This window comes from Populus nigra, chromosome 5 (assembly GCF_951802175.1).
Source record: "Populus nigra chromosome 5, ddPopNigr1.1, whole genome shotgun sequence".
Classification (NCBI taxonomy): domain Eukaryota; kingdom Viridiplantae; phylum Streptophyta; class Magnoliopsida; order Malpighiales; family Salicaceae; genus Populus; species Populus nigra.
In genome coordinates, this window is record NC_084856.1 from 14,141,833 (window position 1) to 14,160,582 (window position 18,750).

The 18,750-nt window shown below is 35.0% G+C and overlaps 4 protein-coding genes across 5 annotated transcripts; 2 read left to right on the forward strand and 2 right to left on the reverse strand.

Annotated features, from left to right (window-relative positions):
* Positions 1-377: 377 nt before the first annotated feature.
* On the forward strand, positions 378-2,837 carry LOC133694418 (pentatricopeptide repeat-containing protein At5g66631). The gene has a single exon (XM_062115917.1). The coding sequence runs from the start codon at positions 648-650 to the stop codon at positions 2,625-2,627; it is 1,980 nt and encodes a 659-aa protein (XP_061971901.1). The 5' UTR covers positions 378-647; the 3' UTR covers positions 2,628-2,837.
* A 1,725-nt stretch (positions 2,838-4,562) lies between these two features.
* LOC133694221 (serine/threonine receptor-like kinase NFP) lies at positions 4,563-6,713 on the forward strand. Of its 2 annotated transcripts, XM_062115685.1 has the most exons (2): positions 4,563-5,194; positions 5,354-6,713. In XM_062115685.1, the coding sequence occupies exons 1-2, from the start codon at positions 4,702-4,704 to the stop codon at positions 6,565-6,567; spliced, it is 1,707 nt and encodes a 568-aa protein (XP_061971669.1). In that variant the 5' UTR covers positions 4,563-4,701; the 3' UTR covers positions 6,568-6,713. The 2 variants fall into 2 exon arrangements, with proteins under 2 accessions (XP_061971669.1, XP_061971668.1); XM_062115684.1 differs by having other exon boundaries at positions 4,563-6,713.
* LOC133694220 (lysM domain receptor-like kinase 4) lies at positions 6,701-8,779 on the reverse strand. Its single transcript, XM_062115683.1, has one exon. The coding sequence runs from the start codon at positions 8,694-8,696 to the stop codon at positions 6,819-6,821; it is 1,878 nt and encodes a 625-aa protein (XP_061971667.1). The 5' UTR covers positions 8,697-8,779; the 3' UTR covers positions 6,701-6,818.
* Positions 8,780-9,546: 767 nt separating this feature from the next.
* On the reverse strand, positions 9,547-12,080 carry LOC133694127 (lysM domain receptor-like kinase 4). The gene has a single exon (XM_062115574.1). It carries the CDS (start codon positions 11,681-11,683, stop codon positions 9,758-9,760), a length of 1,926 nt encoding a protein of 641 aa, XP_061971558.1. The 5' UTR covers positions 11,684-12,080; the 3' UTR covers positions 9,547-9,757.
* Positions 12,081-18,750: the final 6,670 nt, after the last annotated feature.

An 18,750-nucleotide genomic window follows, 5' to 3' on the forward strand; every position in this document is an offset into this window, starting at 1 on the left:
ATAATGTATAAGCTAAAATTTAAGAATCAAAGTGAAGTTTTCCAAGTTAAAATGAAAAGGGGTATTGTTTTTATTCTTGTTATGTTATTTTTTTAATTACAAAAAAAAATTCTATTTTGTAAAATTTATCTCTAATTTATCATTGAAATATTTTTTTGACATAAAGCGAAAGAAATCTCAACGCATTAAACCATATTTATATAATTTGGGATGGTAAAATTGCAAATAAATAAAGTGAGGTGACTAAAATGAAAAAAAAGGTCTGGATGAATAGTGAATATCCTTGTTCATTCCCCCCTGGAAGATAAGTTTCTTTTTCTTTTTTTTTTATTATTATCATTATTATTATTATTGGCTCAAGTCACTCGATTACTTGACTTGTACTGCATAATTGCTATTTGCGAAACGCTCTGTCGTTTAAGCCCTATGACCTCACCACAACAACATTTGAAAAGGGTCCTTTATTTATACTCGAGTCTTGGCGGGAATTTATTTTAAGTTAAACATCCGAAACCAGCACTAATCTACAACCGTTTCCTCATCAAGAACATGACGTTCTATGTTTGCGACTAATGCACACTAGATGTTTGATATATTAACACAGTGAACTCCAGTTCACATTTTCCTTGAAATCTCACACGCATGCAATGAATATCACTCGTCTTTCGCGTGCCATAATCCCCTTCAACCATCAAGTTCGCTACTTTGTTAGAGACCCATTTCCTAACAAGCTCACCCATTACCTCCGCCGTGCCGAGCTAATTAATTCAATTAGACTTGTTCTTCGTTCAAACAATCCCAATTCACTCCAAACCATCATCAATACTCGTCTTTTGGACACTTTTGTGGTCACACAGGCTCTACGTTCTGCTCCTAATGCTGATGCCGCTCTTTCTTTTATTGATTCATTAAAGAAAATAGATAATACAGCGCATCTTTCTCGGCATCAAAGTACCCTCCATGCGCTGGCCACGGTGCTAGCCAGGTGGCAGCGGGGTTTGGAACTGAAAGCTTTGATTGGTGAAATTAATGAGGGGAAATATGGTAATGTTCGCTTTAGTTTTATGAACCTTATGCAATGGTATGCTGCCACTGGAGATCTAGAGGCAGTTTTAGATGTTTGGAAGCAGTATAGAAACGGTGATAAGCGTGTGTGTACTGAGTCATATAATATTGTTATGGGTTTGTATGCTCAGAAGGGGAGGGATTGTGAGGCTGTAAGGGTTTTTTATAGGATGATTCATGAAGGGGCAATTCCGAATTCTAGAACATATACAGTTATGATTGAGCATCTTGTTAATTCGGGGAAATTGGATCCAGCAATTGAGATTTTTAGTGTATTGCCGTTAATGAGGATTAAACGAACTTTAAAGCAGTATTTGGTTTTGGTGGAAGGTTTTGTGGGTTTGGAACGGTTTGATGGAGTTAGAACTTTGCTTGATGAAATGCGGGCTGATGGGAAGTTTCCTGGCCGTGCCATGCGTAAGGCCCTACAGTGTTTGCAGGAGGCAGGGTTCGTTGAGGAGACAGAAGAGTTTCTCAAGGAAATGTTTCCGGACGAGAGAATAAAGAGTATAAGCAATTGTGGGGATATCAGTTTTGATGAGGATGGTGATGAGGATGAGGATGGTGATGAGGATGAGGATGAAAACCATGGTGGTGCTTTTGCAGACATACAAGAAGTTCGGTTGAAACCATGGTTGGACCCCAGAGCTTTGGCTAAGGCCTTGAATAAATGGAGCCCTGATGTCGTGTCCGCATTGGAGGATGCGAAATTTGTTTGGACCACTCGGTTGGTTTGGAAAGTTCTTAGAAACATTAATTCACCAGAAACGGCTTGGGATTTCTTCTGTTGGGTTGCTTATCAGCCGGGATTCACTCATGATGTTTATACAGTACAACGGATGATGACACTTTTAGCGAAACAGGGAAAGGTTGAATTGGTTGATCAACTCATAAACAAGATAAGAAGTGAGGGAATGAGGTTGCCTTTTAGCACCATCAGATTGATTATTGACTTCTGTGGTATTTCAAAGAATGCCGATGCTGCTCTAAAGGTCTTCCGCGAGGACAGAGCACTCTGTGGTCCCATAACAAAATATAATCTGATGCTTTTGTATTCATCTCTCATACGAACATTGACCAAGTGCAAGAGAGATTCTGATGCCATTGATGTGCTTGAAGAGATGATTTTATGTGGGATATGCCCAGATATTCAGACATTTTCTGGATTGATGTATCACTTTGCATCGCAAGGAGATATTAAAACCGTGCAGAAACTGTTAACAATAGTTCGGCAGAGCGATGTAGAACCAGATGCTTACATGTACAAAGTATTGATCCAAGCTTATTGCAAATGTGATAGAGCTGCTCTTGCATGGAGGATTTTTGAAGACATGAAGAACTCAAATTTGATACCTGATGCTGCAACAAAAGATTTGCTTGTGAAGAGTCTTTGGAAGGAAGGCAAGCTGAAAGAGGCTGCCACTGTAGAAGAAAGCTGCGACGGAATAAATTCCGTCCTTCCACTTAAACAGCATGGTCATAAATGGACAGTGAGCTCTGCGGATCTCGCAAAAATCTATAATCTCTATTCAAACAGTTTTAAGTTGAGCAATGGCCACTAGCTAGTGTTTGCTATGGGTTAAGAAAATAAGCAGTGGTCACTTTAAAAACCATATGTTTGCATTCCATTATATCATAATATTATAGAAAAAAAATGCCTTCTTCCTTTTGCTCTTCATCTGGATTTGAATTTATTAGTGTATCATCCTTCCCTTTGTGACTACAAAAACAAATGGAGTTCTAAATTTATTTTATCTGATAGATTATGTCTAGATGAGTTGCTGGTAAATGAAGAGACATGACCCGAACAGGTCATTCCTCATCAATTCCTGTGGTACTGCTTGTGGTCAACTGGATCAATTCAAATGCGACTGTGTAAATCTTGATTCTGACACTCGTTTTTGAGCTTTGTTATTATGCTGAACAAGGGCACTGCACTCAACTTTTTGATTTTTTTCCCTCCCCCCCGTTTTGTATTGATATCGGGATGAAGTTTCCGCAGAGAACCACAATGAACAGCGGTTACTGGGTGCATTTCAGTCTCTTCTTGTACACCTACGTTTCTTCCCAGCAGTAAACTAATGAGCCGCACGTGAGTTTTCTCTACACTGACTTTTCTTTGCTTATTACCGCATGATATAACCCAATTTTTACCCGTTGTTTTTTAATTTAATTTGATAGGAGTTAAAATGTAAAATTAAAAGATGGGAGCTGGTATTCCACTTTCTGCTCTTTGCCGGTACCCCGCCCCTTCCCATGCATGTATAATTTAAATTTATTTTATTAGTTTATTTATTTTACTGATAATTAAAAATACCATATATTTTTAGCTACAAAATATTTGTAATTTTATATTAGCTAATGCTAGAGTCAGAAATATTACAAGCAGAATATTATAATTTAAATCAACAAATTCTGAGCAATTTAAAATAAAATTAGTAATACAGTTTGCTTTAGATAGGACGTTTAAGAATGATAATATATTTTTTTTACGTGACAAGTTACATATTATAGAATCTCTATTAATTAATTAAGATTTTTAGTGATTTTATACTAGGTGATGAATTTTTAAACTAAATATTTGTTTTTTAAAAATAAGATTCTAAATATTATTTTTTTTAATTTGTCACATGATGTCTGGATATACACCACTAATACACTTTAATTTTGAAAAAGAAAATGGAATTCATATTCTCCCTTGTATTTTTGAAGTTATGATAGTTTAGGGAAGAGAGAACACTGTGTCTCTCTCTCTCTATCTCCCCCTTTCTCAAGCCTCTCAAGGATAAATGTGAAAGAGATAATTGATCCTTTGATTTGGTCGCAAATATCAGACTGGAAAATCCTTCCGTTTGCGCTCTCTGTCTTTTTTATGCTGTCTGTTGTGATTGTTTTGCAACAAATGTAATCCAACTTGATAGGATATTTCTGACAACTCAGGCAGCGTGTAGGCAGTATTGTAGACAGACCAACTGAGTTGATTCTACAGAGCTTACTTTATTAGTCAGACTCTGATGCTATAGTAGAGAAAAAGTTTTGAAAATTCATGTCTGACACCGTTTAGTATTGTGTTTGTAATTATATTTTATTAAAATTTGAATTTTTTTTATTAAAATTAAGTGCGGTTTATATTTTTTGGATCGTTTTGATGTGCTGATATCAAAAATAATTTTTAAAAAATTAAAAAATATTATTAATATATATTTCAACATGAAAAGCTATTTGAAAAATACCCGCAATTACACTGCAAAACACACGCTCTGTGTAAACAATCCTGACTGGAGGAACCATCAAATTAGTTGTTCACTAAACATTGGCCCTCTGACTTCTATGGGCTTTTGTCATGATTGATTCCTTTTGGTGTACTAACTTATCAGCCAAATAATATAATGTGTATTTTAGGCAAAATAAAAATTTTTATTTTTTTTTATTTTTTATAATGTCTACATCAAGGAGAAGGTAACCAAGAGAATCATTCAAATCAAAGCTAAAGACAAGGCCTCTTGAATTCATTAGAATAAAACCTCCAGGCTAACAATGCTGCTTAGCTTTTCTATCAACCTTAAGCGACACTTGGCGAATTACGTTTTTACGTTCATCTGACAGCTTCTTTCAAAATCTGAATCATCCAAGCTTATGTTCATGGCAATATCTTTGCTCCCTTTCTTTTCCACACAAGCTCTTCTTCTCTTGATCCTTTTATTTTCCTCCACATATGTCACCTCACAAGCACCACCTGCCTCAAACTTTTCATGTCCTGTTGATTCACCTACCACATGCTCTACATATTTCACTTACCTCGCCCAGCCACCAAATTTCTTGGACCTCGGAAACATTTCTGATCTATTTGGGGTCAGTCGTAAGGAAATAGCAACTGCAAGCAACCTGGAGTCTGAGGACACCCCATTATTTCCAAATCAACTTTTGCTTGTACCTAAACCTTGTGGTTGCACAGGTAACCGATCTTTTGTCAACATAACTTACCAAATCCAGCAAGGTGAAAGCTTCTACTTGGTTTCGACTACTTCTTTTGAGAACCTCACCCGTTGGCAAGAGGTGGAAGCTTTGAACCCCAGTCTGACTCCAACCCTCTTGCATGCTGGTGACAAGGTTATATTTCCTTTGTTCTGTAAGTGCCCTTCAAATACTCATTTGGAGAGCGGAATTGCTTATCTCATTACTTATGTGTGGCAACCTAGTGATGATCTCACGAAAGTTGCTGCTAAACTTAATGCCTCTGAACGTAACATTGTGATTGAAAACAACTATGTGAACTTTACTTCTGCAGTCTACCTCCCGGTATTGATCCCTGTGTCCCAGTTGCCAGTTCTCTCTCAGCAATACCCCTCTCCTGAAAGAACAGAATCCAGGAATCGTTGGATCATCATTGTTGCTGCAAGCATTGCAAGCGCTCTTTTCATCTTCCTTTTGATTGCTTTTCTGGCCCATAAACGTTGTTCATATAAGAGAACTAAAGCTTTGGATCGCACTGGATCTTGTTTGGAGACCAGTGATCTCATTCAAACAAAGGAACTTACAAAACTGGAGAGTTTAGAGGCAAAGATCACACCAGATAAGCTGCTTCCAGGGGTTTCAGGCTATCTGGGCAGGCCGATCATTTATGAGGTTAAAGAGATCATGGAGGGCACGATGGATCTAAATGAACATTATAAGATAGGAGGATCAGTATATAGGGCCAAAATCAGTGGCCGGGTCTTGGCAGTGAAGAAAACCAAGGATGATGTCACAGAAGAACTAAAGATTTTGCAGAAAGTCAGTCATGCAAATCTGGTTAAACTAATGGGGATGTCATCTGGATTTGACAGAGAAGGAAATCGCTTCTTGGTCTATGAATATGCAGAAAATGGGTCGCTGGAAAAGTGGTTGCATCCCACCTCTGAATCTTCCTCAAGCTCTGCGGGTTTCCTCACTTGGAGTCAAAGGTTACATGTAGCACTAGATGTGGCCAATGGCCTGCAATACATGCATGAACACACTCAACCAAGCATCGTTCACAAAGATATTCGAACAACTAATATTCTTCTCGATTCCAAATTTCGGGCGAAAATAGCAAATTTCTCAATGGCTAGACCTGCCACAGACTCATTGATGCCAAAAGTTGATGTATTTGATTATGGAGTTGTTTTGTTACAATTGCTTTCTGGAAAGAAGGCCATGGTAACCAAAGAAAATGGCGAGATTGTTCTGCTGTGCAAGGAAATCAAAGCCGTCTTGGAAATTGAAGAGAAAAGAGAGAAGAGTCTAAGAAAGTGGATGGATCCCTGCTTGGAGAGGTTTTATCCCATTGATAGTGCTCTGAGCTTGGCAACCTTGGCAAGGTTGTGCACTCTGGAGGAGTCTTCAGAAAGGCCAAGCATGGCAGAAATTGTCTTTAACCTCACAGTTCTCACTCAGTCACCTCCTGAGACATTTGAAAGATGGACATCTGGGATGGAAACAGAAGATTTTACTCGACTCATCAGCCCTGTCACAGCTCGTTGATTTAGCACAGAAGTAACTGGGCTGACAAGTCCAAGTAGATCTCCTACATCCAATTCATGCAATGAAAATCAGTGTACATTATCAATCTTTCAGTTTAAGTTATGGATGGTTTTATAGTGTGAATAGAGCAATGTTTAACCTCATAATGAGTTTATATTCTGGCTTATTTTCAATCTATAACATAATAGAACTGTAAAGTAAAAGTATATATGCTACTGCATCTGTCAATTGAACACTATATAGGTCAACATTTACATCAGAAATTGACCCCCCCTCCACAAATATGGTTCTGATTTCTGTACATCAACTTGAATCTTCAAAAGTGAGGAGACTAGTTCACCCATACTTGGTCTACTTTCTGGTTCTTGTTCCAAGCAGGCTAGACTCAACTTCACCAGTCGCAGGACAAGTTTCATACTACACTTCTCCATCAGACAAGGATCTACAAGGCCACCAAGTTCAGCTTCTCCATCATCTTCCTCCATAATTGAAATTATTGCTTCCGATAATTGCATTTCTTCTTCATCCTGTATAAAAACTGCTTCCTTTCCAGTTACTAATTCCAGCAGAACAACCCCGAAAGCATATACATCAATCTCAGGAGCCACCAAGCCATATTCTATATACTCAGGAGCCATGTAACCTTTTTCCCCCAACGCCAACCTCATTGAAGAATTCATGTATTCTTCTTGCTTTGCTGAATTTGCACAGCTGAAGTTAGCAATTTTAGCCCTTAAATGTCTGTTGAGTAGAACATTGCTGCTACAGATGCGCTTGTGCACACATATAGGATCAGTGAAGTTGTGAAGATAGTGAAGCCCATTAGCAACATCCAAGGCAATCTGAATCCTAAAATTCCAACTTTGAACTTCAAGACAATCCTTTCTGCAGAGCCAATCTCTCAAAGAACCATTCTCCATAAACTCATAGATAAGGTAGAAACCCTCCTGATGCTTACACGCAGCATAAAGCCTTATTAAATTGAAGTGGTTAGTCTTTCTCAGAAAAATCACCTCATTAGATACATCTTTGCTCGTCTTTTTTATCGCTACTACTTGTCCACCGAGTACCCCTTGATAGACGGAACAACTCAACCTATTTTCGGTGCTGAAATCTTTGGTTGCCACCCTTAGCTCCTCAAATTTGTAGATTTTCAACCCCTGATCTACCTCAGCAACGCGATGTCGGAATTCTTCGGACATAGATAATATATTTTTCTCCTTTCCATCCTTCCGCGCTCCACATAATTTCTTTTTGTAAAGCAACAAGACCATAGATAAAATGAAGGACATGACTAGCAAGGAAATTCCAATTGTGATTGTTCTTTGAGATCCCTTACCTGGTCTCTCGATCCGATGAAATGGATTGGAAGGAGAAGAATTAGGCGGTAGTGGATAGTGAATTATGGTTTGAGAGCTTGAAGGTTGATTTGACAGTGGAATAAGAATAGTGGTAAAAGGAAAAACAGTTGGATTATCTTCAGTGAACCCATTTGCATAGGTTACACTGTTTGTGCTCGCATTGAATCTCCTACTGACATTACGAACTTCATCACCCCAACTGATCAAGTAACTTAATAGATACTTTGTGCCATTTTTGGTTTGATTGCTTGTAGGACAAGCACATCTAAGTGGCACCTGCAGTTCCATACCAATATCCAAGCCAAATTCGCTGTAATTGTTTTCGTGAATAAGAGAGCTACAAGTTGCTAAACCCTCAAAAGTGTAGTTGGCAATTGTAAAATATGTATCATAATTACTTGGAATTGTGTAAGAGGTGTTGGCCTGATAGTATTTCCCTGAGCAGGAGCAAAGTACAGGAACTATTACCTCTTTATCTGTTGGGAAGACAGCTGAGCTTGAGAAATTGTTGATGCGAGCAAGCTCAAGTGGGTCTGCAGACAGGAGGTTTGAAATACTAGAGATTGTGTTATAAGGAGGCTGAGATTTGTAGATGAGAAAGGCTTGGCAGGATCGATTCTTGCCGTTGCAGGTGTAGAGAAAAGCTGGAGATGGACCCGCATCGCTGTTATCACAATCCATGACCGCGTTTCCTGAATAACTTTGTTGGGCATGGAGATTTGGAGATAAATAGAACAAAAATAGGAGACTCAGAAGAAGCTGATTCATGTTGGATGACACTTTTCAAAAGACTTGCAGATTTGAAAAATTGAAATGAGAGAGTGTGAACTTTGAAACTCAGCTTCACTGGATTCATTGGTAACATTAAATAATTTTGTTGTCTGTATCAGCTTGGCAGAATGTATTTCTAAGAATATCAACTTTTATATGGTAGGTATATGGGGTCGTAAGGCACTAAATTAAGACCAAATGAATTACAAATAATTGAAAAGAGGAAAAAATCTTCGAAGTCCGTTGCCTTTTTCTTCAATTTCTGTAGTATTTTATCAGGTTCATGACATGAGCAGCAGACAAGAGGTTGCAGAGAAATTAGAATAACTAGAGAATACAGTGCATTCTCTTGAATCAATATACAATTCCAAATACTTTTGATTTATATGATAGGAGACAGCTTTGACTGCTAAGGTAGTCCTCAGGTAATAAGGTGTAAAATATCAAGAATGAAGTTATTGAAGGAAGGATCAATAACAGAAGGTTGTCCTGAATATATTATACTAGCAGTATTGGGCGAGTAGAATCGATGTCACAACCAGTGTTTTCAGGTAAATGACTTGAACAGTTCATCTGGTTACCTGTTCCATCCTACCCTGAATGGGCTAGGAATAACAAGAAGTCGCAGCTAGAAATTGGAAACTGCATCTGTGCCATTTGATTCCAATTTTAGTTCTTATCCATAACGCAGAAGAACCTTTCAATAACAAGTTAGGTGGTGAATCTGATGGATCTCCTATGCAACAATCTTAATACATCCTGTCTAAGAATTGCTGGTAGCCATCTTTTTTTTTTACTTAAATCTAAAGACAACCATGGATGAAATTTAAAATTTTACAAAGATATATTTAGCTTGTTTCCACTATGATCATAAAATTTATAGACTAATGATTTCAAGTGTCGCTACACTGAAAAATATAATATTTGCGGTTCCTACTTTGTAATACATCTCATCTTTACAAACTTTAGCTATTAGATGGAAAGGAAACCAGAAATGAATGGTGACCAAAACGTTGAAAAAACGAAAGAGTAATTGATGAAAGAATTCACTTAGGCTTCTAACTAGAGATATGGTAGCCAGATACATTGCTAGACAATTCCCAGGCCAGCGAAGTAGTCAAAATTCTTGAGAGAGACTGCACGATTTCATCCATGGTCGGGCGATCTCCTGGGTTTTTGTTTAAACAACTATCAATCAATCTGACCACTAAAACAGCAAGTCCTGAAGGATAGTTCTCATGCAGTGAAGGATCAATGAGTTGCTTCAAACTCTGCTCCTGCCCATCTTCCTCAGATAGAGCACCATTTAAAACATCTGATAAGTTCCTGTTTTCCTCACTTTGTAAAGCAGCAACTTCTTTCCCGGTAATTATCTCCAGAGTGAGAATCCCAAATGCATAGACATCAAGCTTTGAGGAGACAACTCCATTTTCCAAGTACTCAGGAGCCATGTAACCTTTTGTCCCAACAATGTGCCTTGTCAAAGCAAATTCACCATCCTGGTCACCTGTTGACCTTGCCAGGGAAAAGTTTGCAATTTTAGCCCTTAAATCACTGTCAAGAAGAATGTTGCTGCTCTTTATATCCTTGTGGACATGCGGATAGTTAGTGAAACTATGTAGATAATTAAGTCCCGTGGCGACATCGGAAGCAATCTGTATTCTTTTTGTCCAATTTAAAAACTTCCCTTCATTGCTTCTATCATAAATCCAATCACTCAATTGTCCACTAGCAGCATACTCGTAAACCAGGTACCAATGACCATCATTGAAACAAACACCGGAGAGGCGAATTAGATTAGAATGGTTGATCTTATTCAACAATTCTATCTCTTTAGACACGTCTCCATTCATCTTCTTAATGGCAGCAAAGTCACCATTGATTAGGCCACGATAAACAGACCCTTTGATCCAACAGCTAGGACTGAAGTTGTCAGTTGCAGCTTTCAGATCTTCAAACTTGTAGATTTTGATGGATTGAGCTATAGCGGATATACTCTCGAAAAACTCCTGAGATTCTTCATCCAACTTCTTGTTGAGTGGTTTCTCATGTGCCTCAAAGCTTTGCGATTCGATAACTGGACCGGGTTGCTTCTTACTTCTACGGGACAACATGAAGAAAATAATGGTTCCAATGACTATTGTAAGAGCAATTCCTCCAACAACCCCAACCACAACATAAAGCCATGTTTTCTTTGAGCTTTTTTCAGGGTTTGGAGATGGTGATGGTGGTGAAGATGAAGCTGGAGGTGGTGGTGGCACTACAGTTTGAGAACTTGTTGGCGTGCTTTGTAAAGGAATTAGGAGTGTTGTGAAGGGAAAAATGGTGGGATTTTGCTCAGGGAGTCCATTAGCCTCGAGAGTTCTCCCAGTAGCTGCGCCAAATTGTTCACTAATAGCTGGAACGTCATCTCCCGGTGTGACTAAGTAACTTAAGAGATACCTTATACCTAAATCACTCTGGTTCTTTGTGGGACAGGCACATCTAAGAGGAACAGTGAGTGTTTCACCGCTAAGTATATCGTCAGTTCGCGTACTTTTTTGATTCTGGAGAGCTTGACAGGTTGAGAGGCCTTGATAGGTGTTATTAGCAATCAAGAAAAGAGTATCGTCCGGTTGAACAATATAAGATGCGTTTGCCTGAGAGTACTCGCCTGAACATGAGCAGTTTACTGGAACTATCACCAACTGGTTTGATGGGAATGATGTGGTCTCAGAAACTGAATTTACTTCAGAGAGCTGAGATGGGTCAGATCCCAAAAGGGTAGATATGGAGGCAACAGTGTTGTAAGGAGGCTGGGATCTGAAGATGAGATAAGCTTGGCAGCTCTTGTTTAGGGCGTTGCAAGAATACCCAAGAGCAGAATTTTCCGTGTTGGAACAATTTGTCGTAGCTTTCCCTACATATGGTTGCTGAGCTTGAATCAAAGAACTGCAACAAACAATAAAGAGAACAAAAGAAGAAACAACAGAAAGGCAGCTCATGTCGAATCGGGAACGATCCAAGGAGAAACAATAGGAATGGGCTATGTATTCAGGCACGGCAGAGGAGTAGCGTGAGGAACTTGTTCTTTTTCCTTTGAAGAAAGAAAGATTCTTAATAACAACTACTTATGAGGAGGTATTAAATCATGGAAGTTGTCTGACCATCTTATCTCTTTCCACAAAGTGAAAACGAGGAGGTGTTAAATCATGGAAGTGGTCTTCAAAAACATAGTTACTGTTCCATAACTATTGACATAGTTTATCCCTTCACCTTCCAACTACGACAAAATCAAAAGAAAAACGAGTTCAAGAAGAAGAAGCAGCCTCTGAGTTTAACTTTGAACAAATAATAGCAGCCAGGTCAGTGGACAAATTTGCACACAATTCCAGCAAATTAACAATAATCAAGGAAAGCAGGAAGACCAACTAAAAAAATAAAATAAATAAATAACAGGAACCAAGTAGAAGTCCCAAGGGTGGTTGTTGACTTGTGGAAAACAGCGGTTGTTTGAGTAATCAAACACTGTGTTATGCTACCCATTCAAGGCCCATTATTTTTTTGTACAGGACTACCAAAGAGGTTTGGACTTTCTTGCTCTAGTGTGACCCAAAAACGGTAGCATCCCACTAGATTTGTGGCCCGTTTTTCACTGAGGGTTGGGCAAAATTTTGTTTGATGTAAAACAAATGCTAGGGCAAAAACAATTCAAGTTTATTGGTTCAATTAATGATTTAAAAAAAATAAAAAGAATTGAATCTACGCCTATTTGAATTATTAAATAGTTCCATATTGTATGGTAAAATTATATATATAAAAAACCTTATTAAATTAGGTGAACTTGAAACCCGTAATTATGAGCATAAAAATGAGATAATTTCATAGAAAAAAAAGTAATGAAAAATGAGATTGAAGTAAATCAATTTTAAAAAATTAAAAAACAAACAAACAAAAGTGAACCTGCATTAACTTTTGAAACTAGTGATCCTAGTCGAACCCGTGACGAAACCAATAGAAGGCAATCCGTAAAAAATAAAAAATAAAAACTAAAAAAAAAAGATATAAAAAATAAGAAAATATCAGTTTAAAAAAAAACCAAGCAAACCCGAGAAAACCTCCTAAATCTGATATGATATCTAAAACTTGCAACGCATGAAATTCTGGACCCAGGTTCATTCAAAAAGATTAATTCTCAACCAATTTAATTTTGAAAAATGAATTCGATGAAAAAATATTTATAAAAAATCTTATAAAAAACAAAAAAAATGAGGATAAAATTTGATAAAAAAAACAACAACATTATATTTATTTATTCTAAGATTAAAGTAATAATTTTACTATGAAAAAAAAAAGAGAAAAAAACAAATCTAATCACATATAATATATTAAAGACAATTGCATAATGGTGAAAAGACAACTTCACCTCCATTACTGGTTCAATGTTTCTGTTTTTGAAAGGAAAATTTATAATTATACTATTACAATAAATAATATTATAAGTCTTGCTTCTTAAGAGTTGTAAAGTGACGAACAAGTTATTAAAAATGCTATGGAAAATGATAAGAAAGATAAAATTAATGACTGTCTTGTACAAAGATGTATTATAAAAGCAACCATTGCATTATATAATTTTCTCTTGTAATTAATACCAGAATACTACATAGAGCTTCTCAATACATTCAAAAAAATTAGAGATAAGGTAAAAGAGATATCAATATGAAGAAAAAAGGAAGTAATATTGGAGTCATATTAAAGAGATTATTAATTTGTATATCAACTGGGATCTACGTGTGTTTTTTTTAATATATTATCTTATAAATTTAATGAATTATTTAGGTTACAACATAAAAAAAACCTATTTAATTGAGGTTATTAATTTATCAATGCATGTAACAATCCAAGGCATGGGATTTATGCAGCTCAAGTCAGCAAAGGAAATGGTAAAGAAAATCATTCCCATTGATGAGCCTAAGGTGCGTGATTTTAGCCGGAAAGAAATGTCTTTTCGATCCGGTAGAACAAATCAGATGCAGGATTGTAAAGTAGAACAAGAAGGAAAACCGCATTCAGAATTCCTGTGTCCTGCAATTTCTCGAATCTTCATTATGACGAACAAAATTCCAATCAGGAGACCAGAAATACATACCACCAGCAATGCTGCTGCATGCGCAATCCATCTACCAGCCAGTCGGGCAAACTTGTGAGCAGATAGAATACAAGAAGAGTAGTTTGCATTAACGATCTCCATCCTGTTCGATTCAGGATCAACAAGAAGCTGTTTGGTAAAGGCAAAAACATTCCGATTGCTTGAATCTGTAAACAATTGTTTGCTTCTGTTGGATGAGAATGAAAAGTTTTCATGACGGTAATGTTTATAATTCCTCGTGATTCGAAGCATTTGCAAGGTGTGCTATCCTTTTTTTTAGAATAAAGGAGCACTGCCTAGCTAGTTGCTTAAACTTTGATAGCCCTTTGAAGAGCATCATCGTGAAAAAGTCCAACAAGATTATTTTCTAATCTACCATATAAAAGTGTGGCACAAACAATGCAGTTTTTTTCTTTTTTTGTGTGGCACAAGCAATGAATTCTCCAATACTATTCATTGCACTGATCAGTACTAAACCAAGAAAGAAGAGCAACCAGAAAAGGATTTTCCGTTGTTAATAGTAAAAAAATTATACATATACATTCCATTGTTAATTCGTTGCTAAATGATCAACAAAACTCTTCCGTTGCTTAAACTTGATGCTAATAGCTTCTTCTTTTTTAGTACGTAGTGATAAAAACACCAATCTAGAACTTCACTAGATAAAAAAGGAAAAAAAAAAAAGAAAAAAAGGGAGAAAAACAAAAACAAAAATAGTGACTATCACTAATTAAATAGAAGGAGAAACACACGAATGAAAGCTTTTGAGAAATAGCTTTGTAAGAGAGGAGAGAATCTAAATTAAGAAAACCTAATTCTCTTAATAAAATTAATGCTAACCAAGAATTGTAACACTATTCATTACAATAGTGTAATGGTAAAATTGATCGTTAGCCATTAATTAAATCTTTTAACTTAACATAGGAGACAAGATAGTTTTTTTACTATGATATAATTATTTTTTATAAATTATATGAAATTAAATTGGTCTTTTCGTTTCTTTGCATAATAAAATTACTAATTTAATCGATGTTTAAAAAGTTATAATGCCTATTATTAAGGGGCATTGTGGTCTTTTCAGTTTTTTATATAGTATAATTACTTTAATAACCTTAAAGACAAAATCAACATAACTCTCTCATAAGAGTTTTTTTTAATCATTTTACATTGGTTTTATTGTAAGTTTAAAGGTTAATCTGGGTATTAATATAATTGATATACATTAAATATTATTAAAAAAAAGCTATGCAACATCGTTTGGACGACCCTCGCGCCATTCAGGAGGCATGTGCGGGACTGTCTAGCCAGTCCGAATTATGTTTGAAAGGTCTTGACGCCCTTGATGTAATAAGATGATATGTGCCCCTAACACACTTTGGGTTTGGCAACGACATCAATTTCTTTTTTTCTCTCTCTCCACCTAGAATTCAGCGTCAGTCCCTTTAAAAAAAATAAACTAGCCCTTGAAATTGATTTCTCCTTCATATTTGATCCATGTATTTTTTATTACTATTTTTTAAATTTTAAATGATTTATAAAATTACAAATATTTTTCAATTTTGCTCTCTATCATTTTTTAATCTATAAATAATCTATCAAATTATAAATGTTTTTCAATTTCACCCCCTATGGTTCTTTAATCTTTTAAACTTGATCCCCATTCTTTTGATTGTTATTTGCTTTGTTTGGTATACTTTTAAAATTGATTTTTTCTTATAATTTTATCATTCTTGATTTTTTTCCTATCAAATTTTATTCTCATTCTTTTCATTGCGCTATAGTTTTTTATTTTCTCAAGTTTTTTTATTAATATTTTTTCAATGATTTCATATTTTAAAATTAAATTAATTGAGAATTAAGCTTATTGATTAAATTCAGGTTAATGATTTCATAGGTTGAGAGTTTAGAGATGTTCGCCTAAGTTCGCTTGTTTTTCTTTTCCTTTTTTTTTTCAAGTTGATGTTTTCTTTCTTTCTTTATTTTTAGTTTTGCTTTGTTTTTTTTCTTAATTTACCTTCTATAGGGTTAGCCTTGGGTTCATGACTAATCACCAGTTTAAAAGGTTAACGTGAGTTGATTTTTGTTTAAAAATTTCAATTTTATCTTTCAAACTTGTTTTCATGCTTTTTTCCCTATAAGATTATCTCAATCTTATACCTATGATTATAAAGTTTTGGAGTTCACTTGGTTTAACAAGGCTTTTTCTTGTTTTTTTTTTAAATATTGTTTTATAGTTTCACCCTTCACTATTTGGTTGTTTAATAATCTGGATAAACTTAGGTCTGATTCTTTTTACCTTTTTCATTGTCAATTTATTTATTGCTCTTATATTTTTTTTTTGTATTATTTAAATTACCAATTAAACTAATGATTCGGGTCTCAAATTTGTTACCTTAACATTTTTTTTTACATCAAAGAAAAAATGACTCGGGTCTCAAATTTATTTTTCGCTCTTATATTTTTTTCTTGTTTTTTTTTAAATATTGTTTTATAATTTCACCCTTCACTATTTGGTTGTTTGATAATCTGGATAAACTTAGGTCTGATTCTTTTTACCTTTTTCATTGTCATTTTTCATTGTCAATTTATTTATTGCTCTTATATTTTTTTTGTATTATTTAAATTACCAATTAAACTAATGACTCGAGTCTATAATTTGTTACCTTAACATTTTTTTTTACATCAAAGAAAAAATTTGCCCAGTCTGTGACGGTAACAAATCTACTAAGTAACTAAATCTACTAAGTAACTAAATCAATATTGTAAAAGTTAGCCTGACATGTTGAAGCAAAAATTTAAGACCTAGGTTAGGTTTGAAGTTAAATCGATTAAGAGGTTGGTTTAATTAAAATTTAATCAACGTAAATAACTCGACTAAATTTACGGTGATTAATTCTCTAACTTTAATGACCTACTCCACTTGTTTATGTACAAGTATGGTATCCACAAAACTAGTAGACTTGTTTCCTAAACAAGTATTCATAAAATAGGCTCTTAAAGGTGTTGATGAAAAGAGAGAGATTAGATCATTTTCTAAGAGAGGATGTTGAATCTAAGATGCAGTTTCTCACCAATACTAAGCATATTTCTCAACTGATTCTTAAGTCTTTTTCTCAATTGCTTGTATGCTTGACCGGTTAGGTCCTATTTACATGTTGAATTTGTATTGGTATGTGAACATGTCAACTAGATCCTTTTAATTATTGATCTTTTTCCCATCCAAGCTCATAAACCAAGAAATGGTGGCGCTACTTAGACTTTCATAGAAAGAATGGATAAGAAACTTTCATCCTTGATTACCTTTTCCATCTTACCAAAATAAATCCTTAAATGGGTTTTTTGGCATTTATTGCATGTATACTTGAAAAATTTAGGCACGTTTAATTTTATGGAATGATTAAATCTGGTACCAAGTACATTTTAGAAGCCTTCCCATAATCATATATATCCATGCCTTCTATTTCTCTCAATTATTATTCAATTTCTATATGCTTTTTTACATTTAGACTCTTCTTAAAACCTTTCATTCAAAATTTCTACCATGATAGGTTTCAGAAAGGGGGTAATCTTAACTTGTTGATAGGATAATATCACCAAAAAAGGATGAGGAGCTTTAGGCAACTGAGCATCTGATGTTATCCTCAGGAATCATTTTGCTAGTTTTTCTTTATAAATAATCTTCATGACTTTAAGGATATTGAGCTTTCAAAACTAAATTTTGTTTGTTTTTTCTCCCTTATAATAACTCAAAACTAACATGCATGAATATGGATATTCACATAAACAAAAATGACTAATTAGATATGATATCACATGAAGGCACCCTAAAGGAAGGTTTTAGCCATTACATGCAAGGTAAGTTGGCTAACATATTAATTTTATAAGGGTCCCTTGTTGTCCATGCAAACAAACCTTAAAGGCAGACTCGAGGCTTATAGGCGTAAAGCATATAGACTAAGGAATCATATTAGCTACTAATCATGATCTTATTGACTTTTAACGAGAGTATGAGGTTTCATAAGTGTTAACTTAAGTCAAAACCACATTGGGACATCACTAATTCCCCAATGCTAACCCAAAGCAATATATGCTTTAATAAGGTATTGTGTCGTGAGTCGACAAAAATAAATATTATCATAGAAATAAAACAAATAAAGCTTAGACCTGAGTTTTTTCTATTGAAGTTGTCATTTTATCGTAGGAGATATCTGAGCAATCTTTGCATAAAAAAGGGTAAAATAAGAAAAAGATTCAACCATTAGATTGACCGATGCAAGAGATTTTTCCATAATATGCAACCTTATGATAACTAATATAACTTTTGATATGAGAATTCAATCGGGCTGAAATGTTTCTTGGAGATTTTAAAGGCCCAATTTCTTATAGGGTTAGTATTTCATAATAATTAGAGATTGTAAAATTATTCAAATAAGGCCCAAAAATAATTGTTTAGGAATTGCTATATTTTTCTAGTTGATGATTTTTTTCTTATTTGGTTTAGACATTTTTTATTATTTTTTCTTCTTTTTTATGATGTTTTTCCTAGTATAAATAGAGTTGTTCAGCTTGTATTTCAATAGATTACTTAAAGAGAAATTATTTAATAATAAAAATTCAAATTAAGGTTTTGTGTGGAGACCCTATTCTACTAAATTTTGTGTTGCTTGTTCTTGTTATATTTCTTGTTTTTTTTTTTTTTCATCTATGTTAGTTGATATTAGAGCTTTACACTAGTTGATATCAGAGCTTTGTATTATTTGGTATCAGAACATAACGATTCCTAGTGGTTAGTTGTTGTGTGTTGTTAAATAACTATTGTTGAAAAAGGTGATCACAAAATATTACAAGCTCATGTAGGATAGGATCATAAGGTTCTTTCTTGAGAAAAAAGATGTTTAGGAACTACTGATAGAAAAAATTTAT

Coding starts and splice junctions, on each gene's coding strand:
- LOC133694418 (XM_062115917.1), top strand. CDS start 648: ATGAATATCACTCGTCTTTCGCGTGCCATAATCCCCTTCAACCATCAA.
- LOC133694221 (XM_062115684.1), top strand. CDS start 4,702: ATGTTCATGGCAATATCTTTGCTCCCTTTCTTTTCCACACAAGCTCTT.
- LOC133694220 (XM_062115683.1), bottom strand. CDS start 8,696: ATGAATCAGCTTCTTCTGAGTCTCCTATTTTTGTTCTATTTATCTCCA.
- LOC133694127 (XM_062115574.1), bottom strand. CDS start 11,683: ATGAGCTGCCTTTCTGTTGTTTCTTCTTTTGTTCTCTTTATTGTTTGT.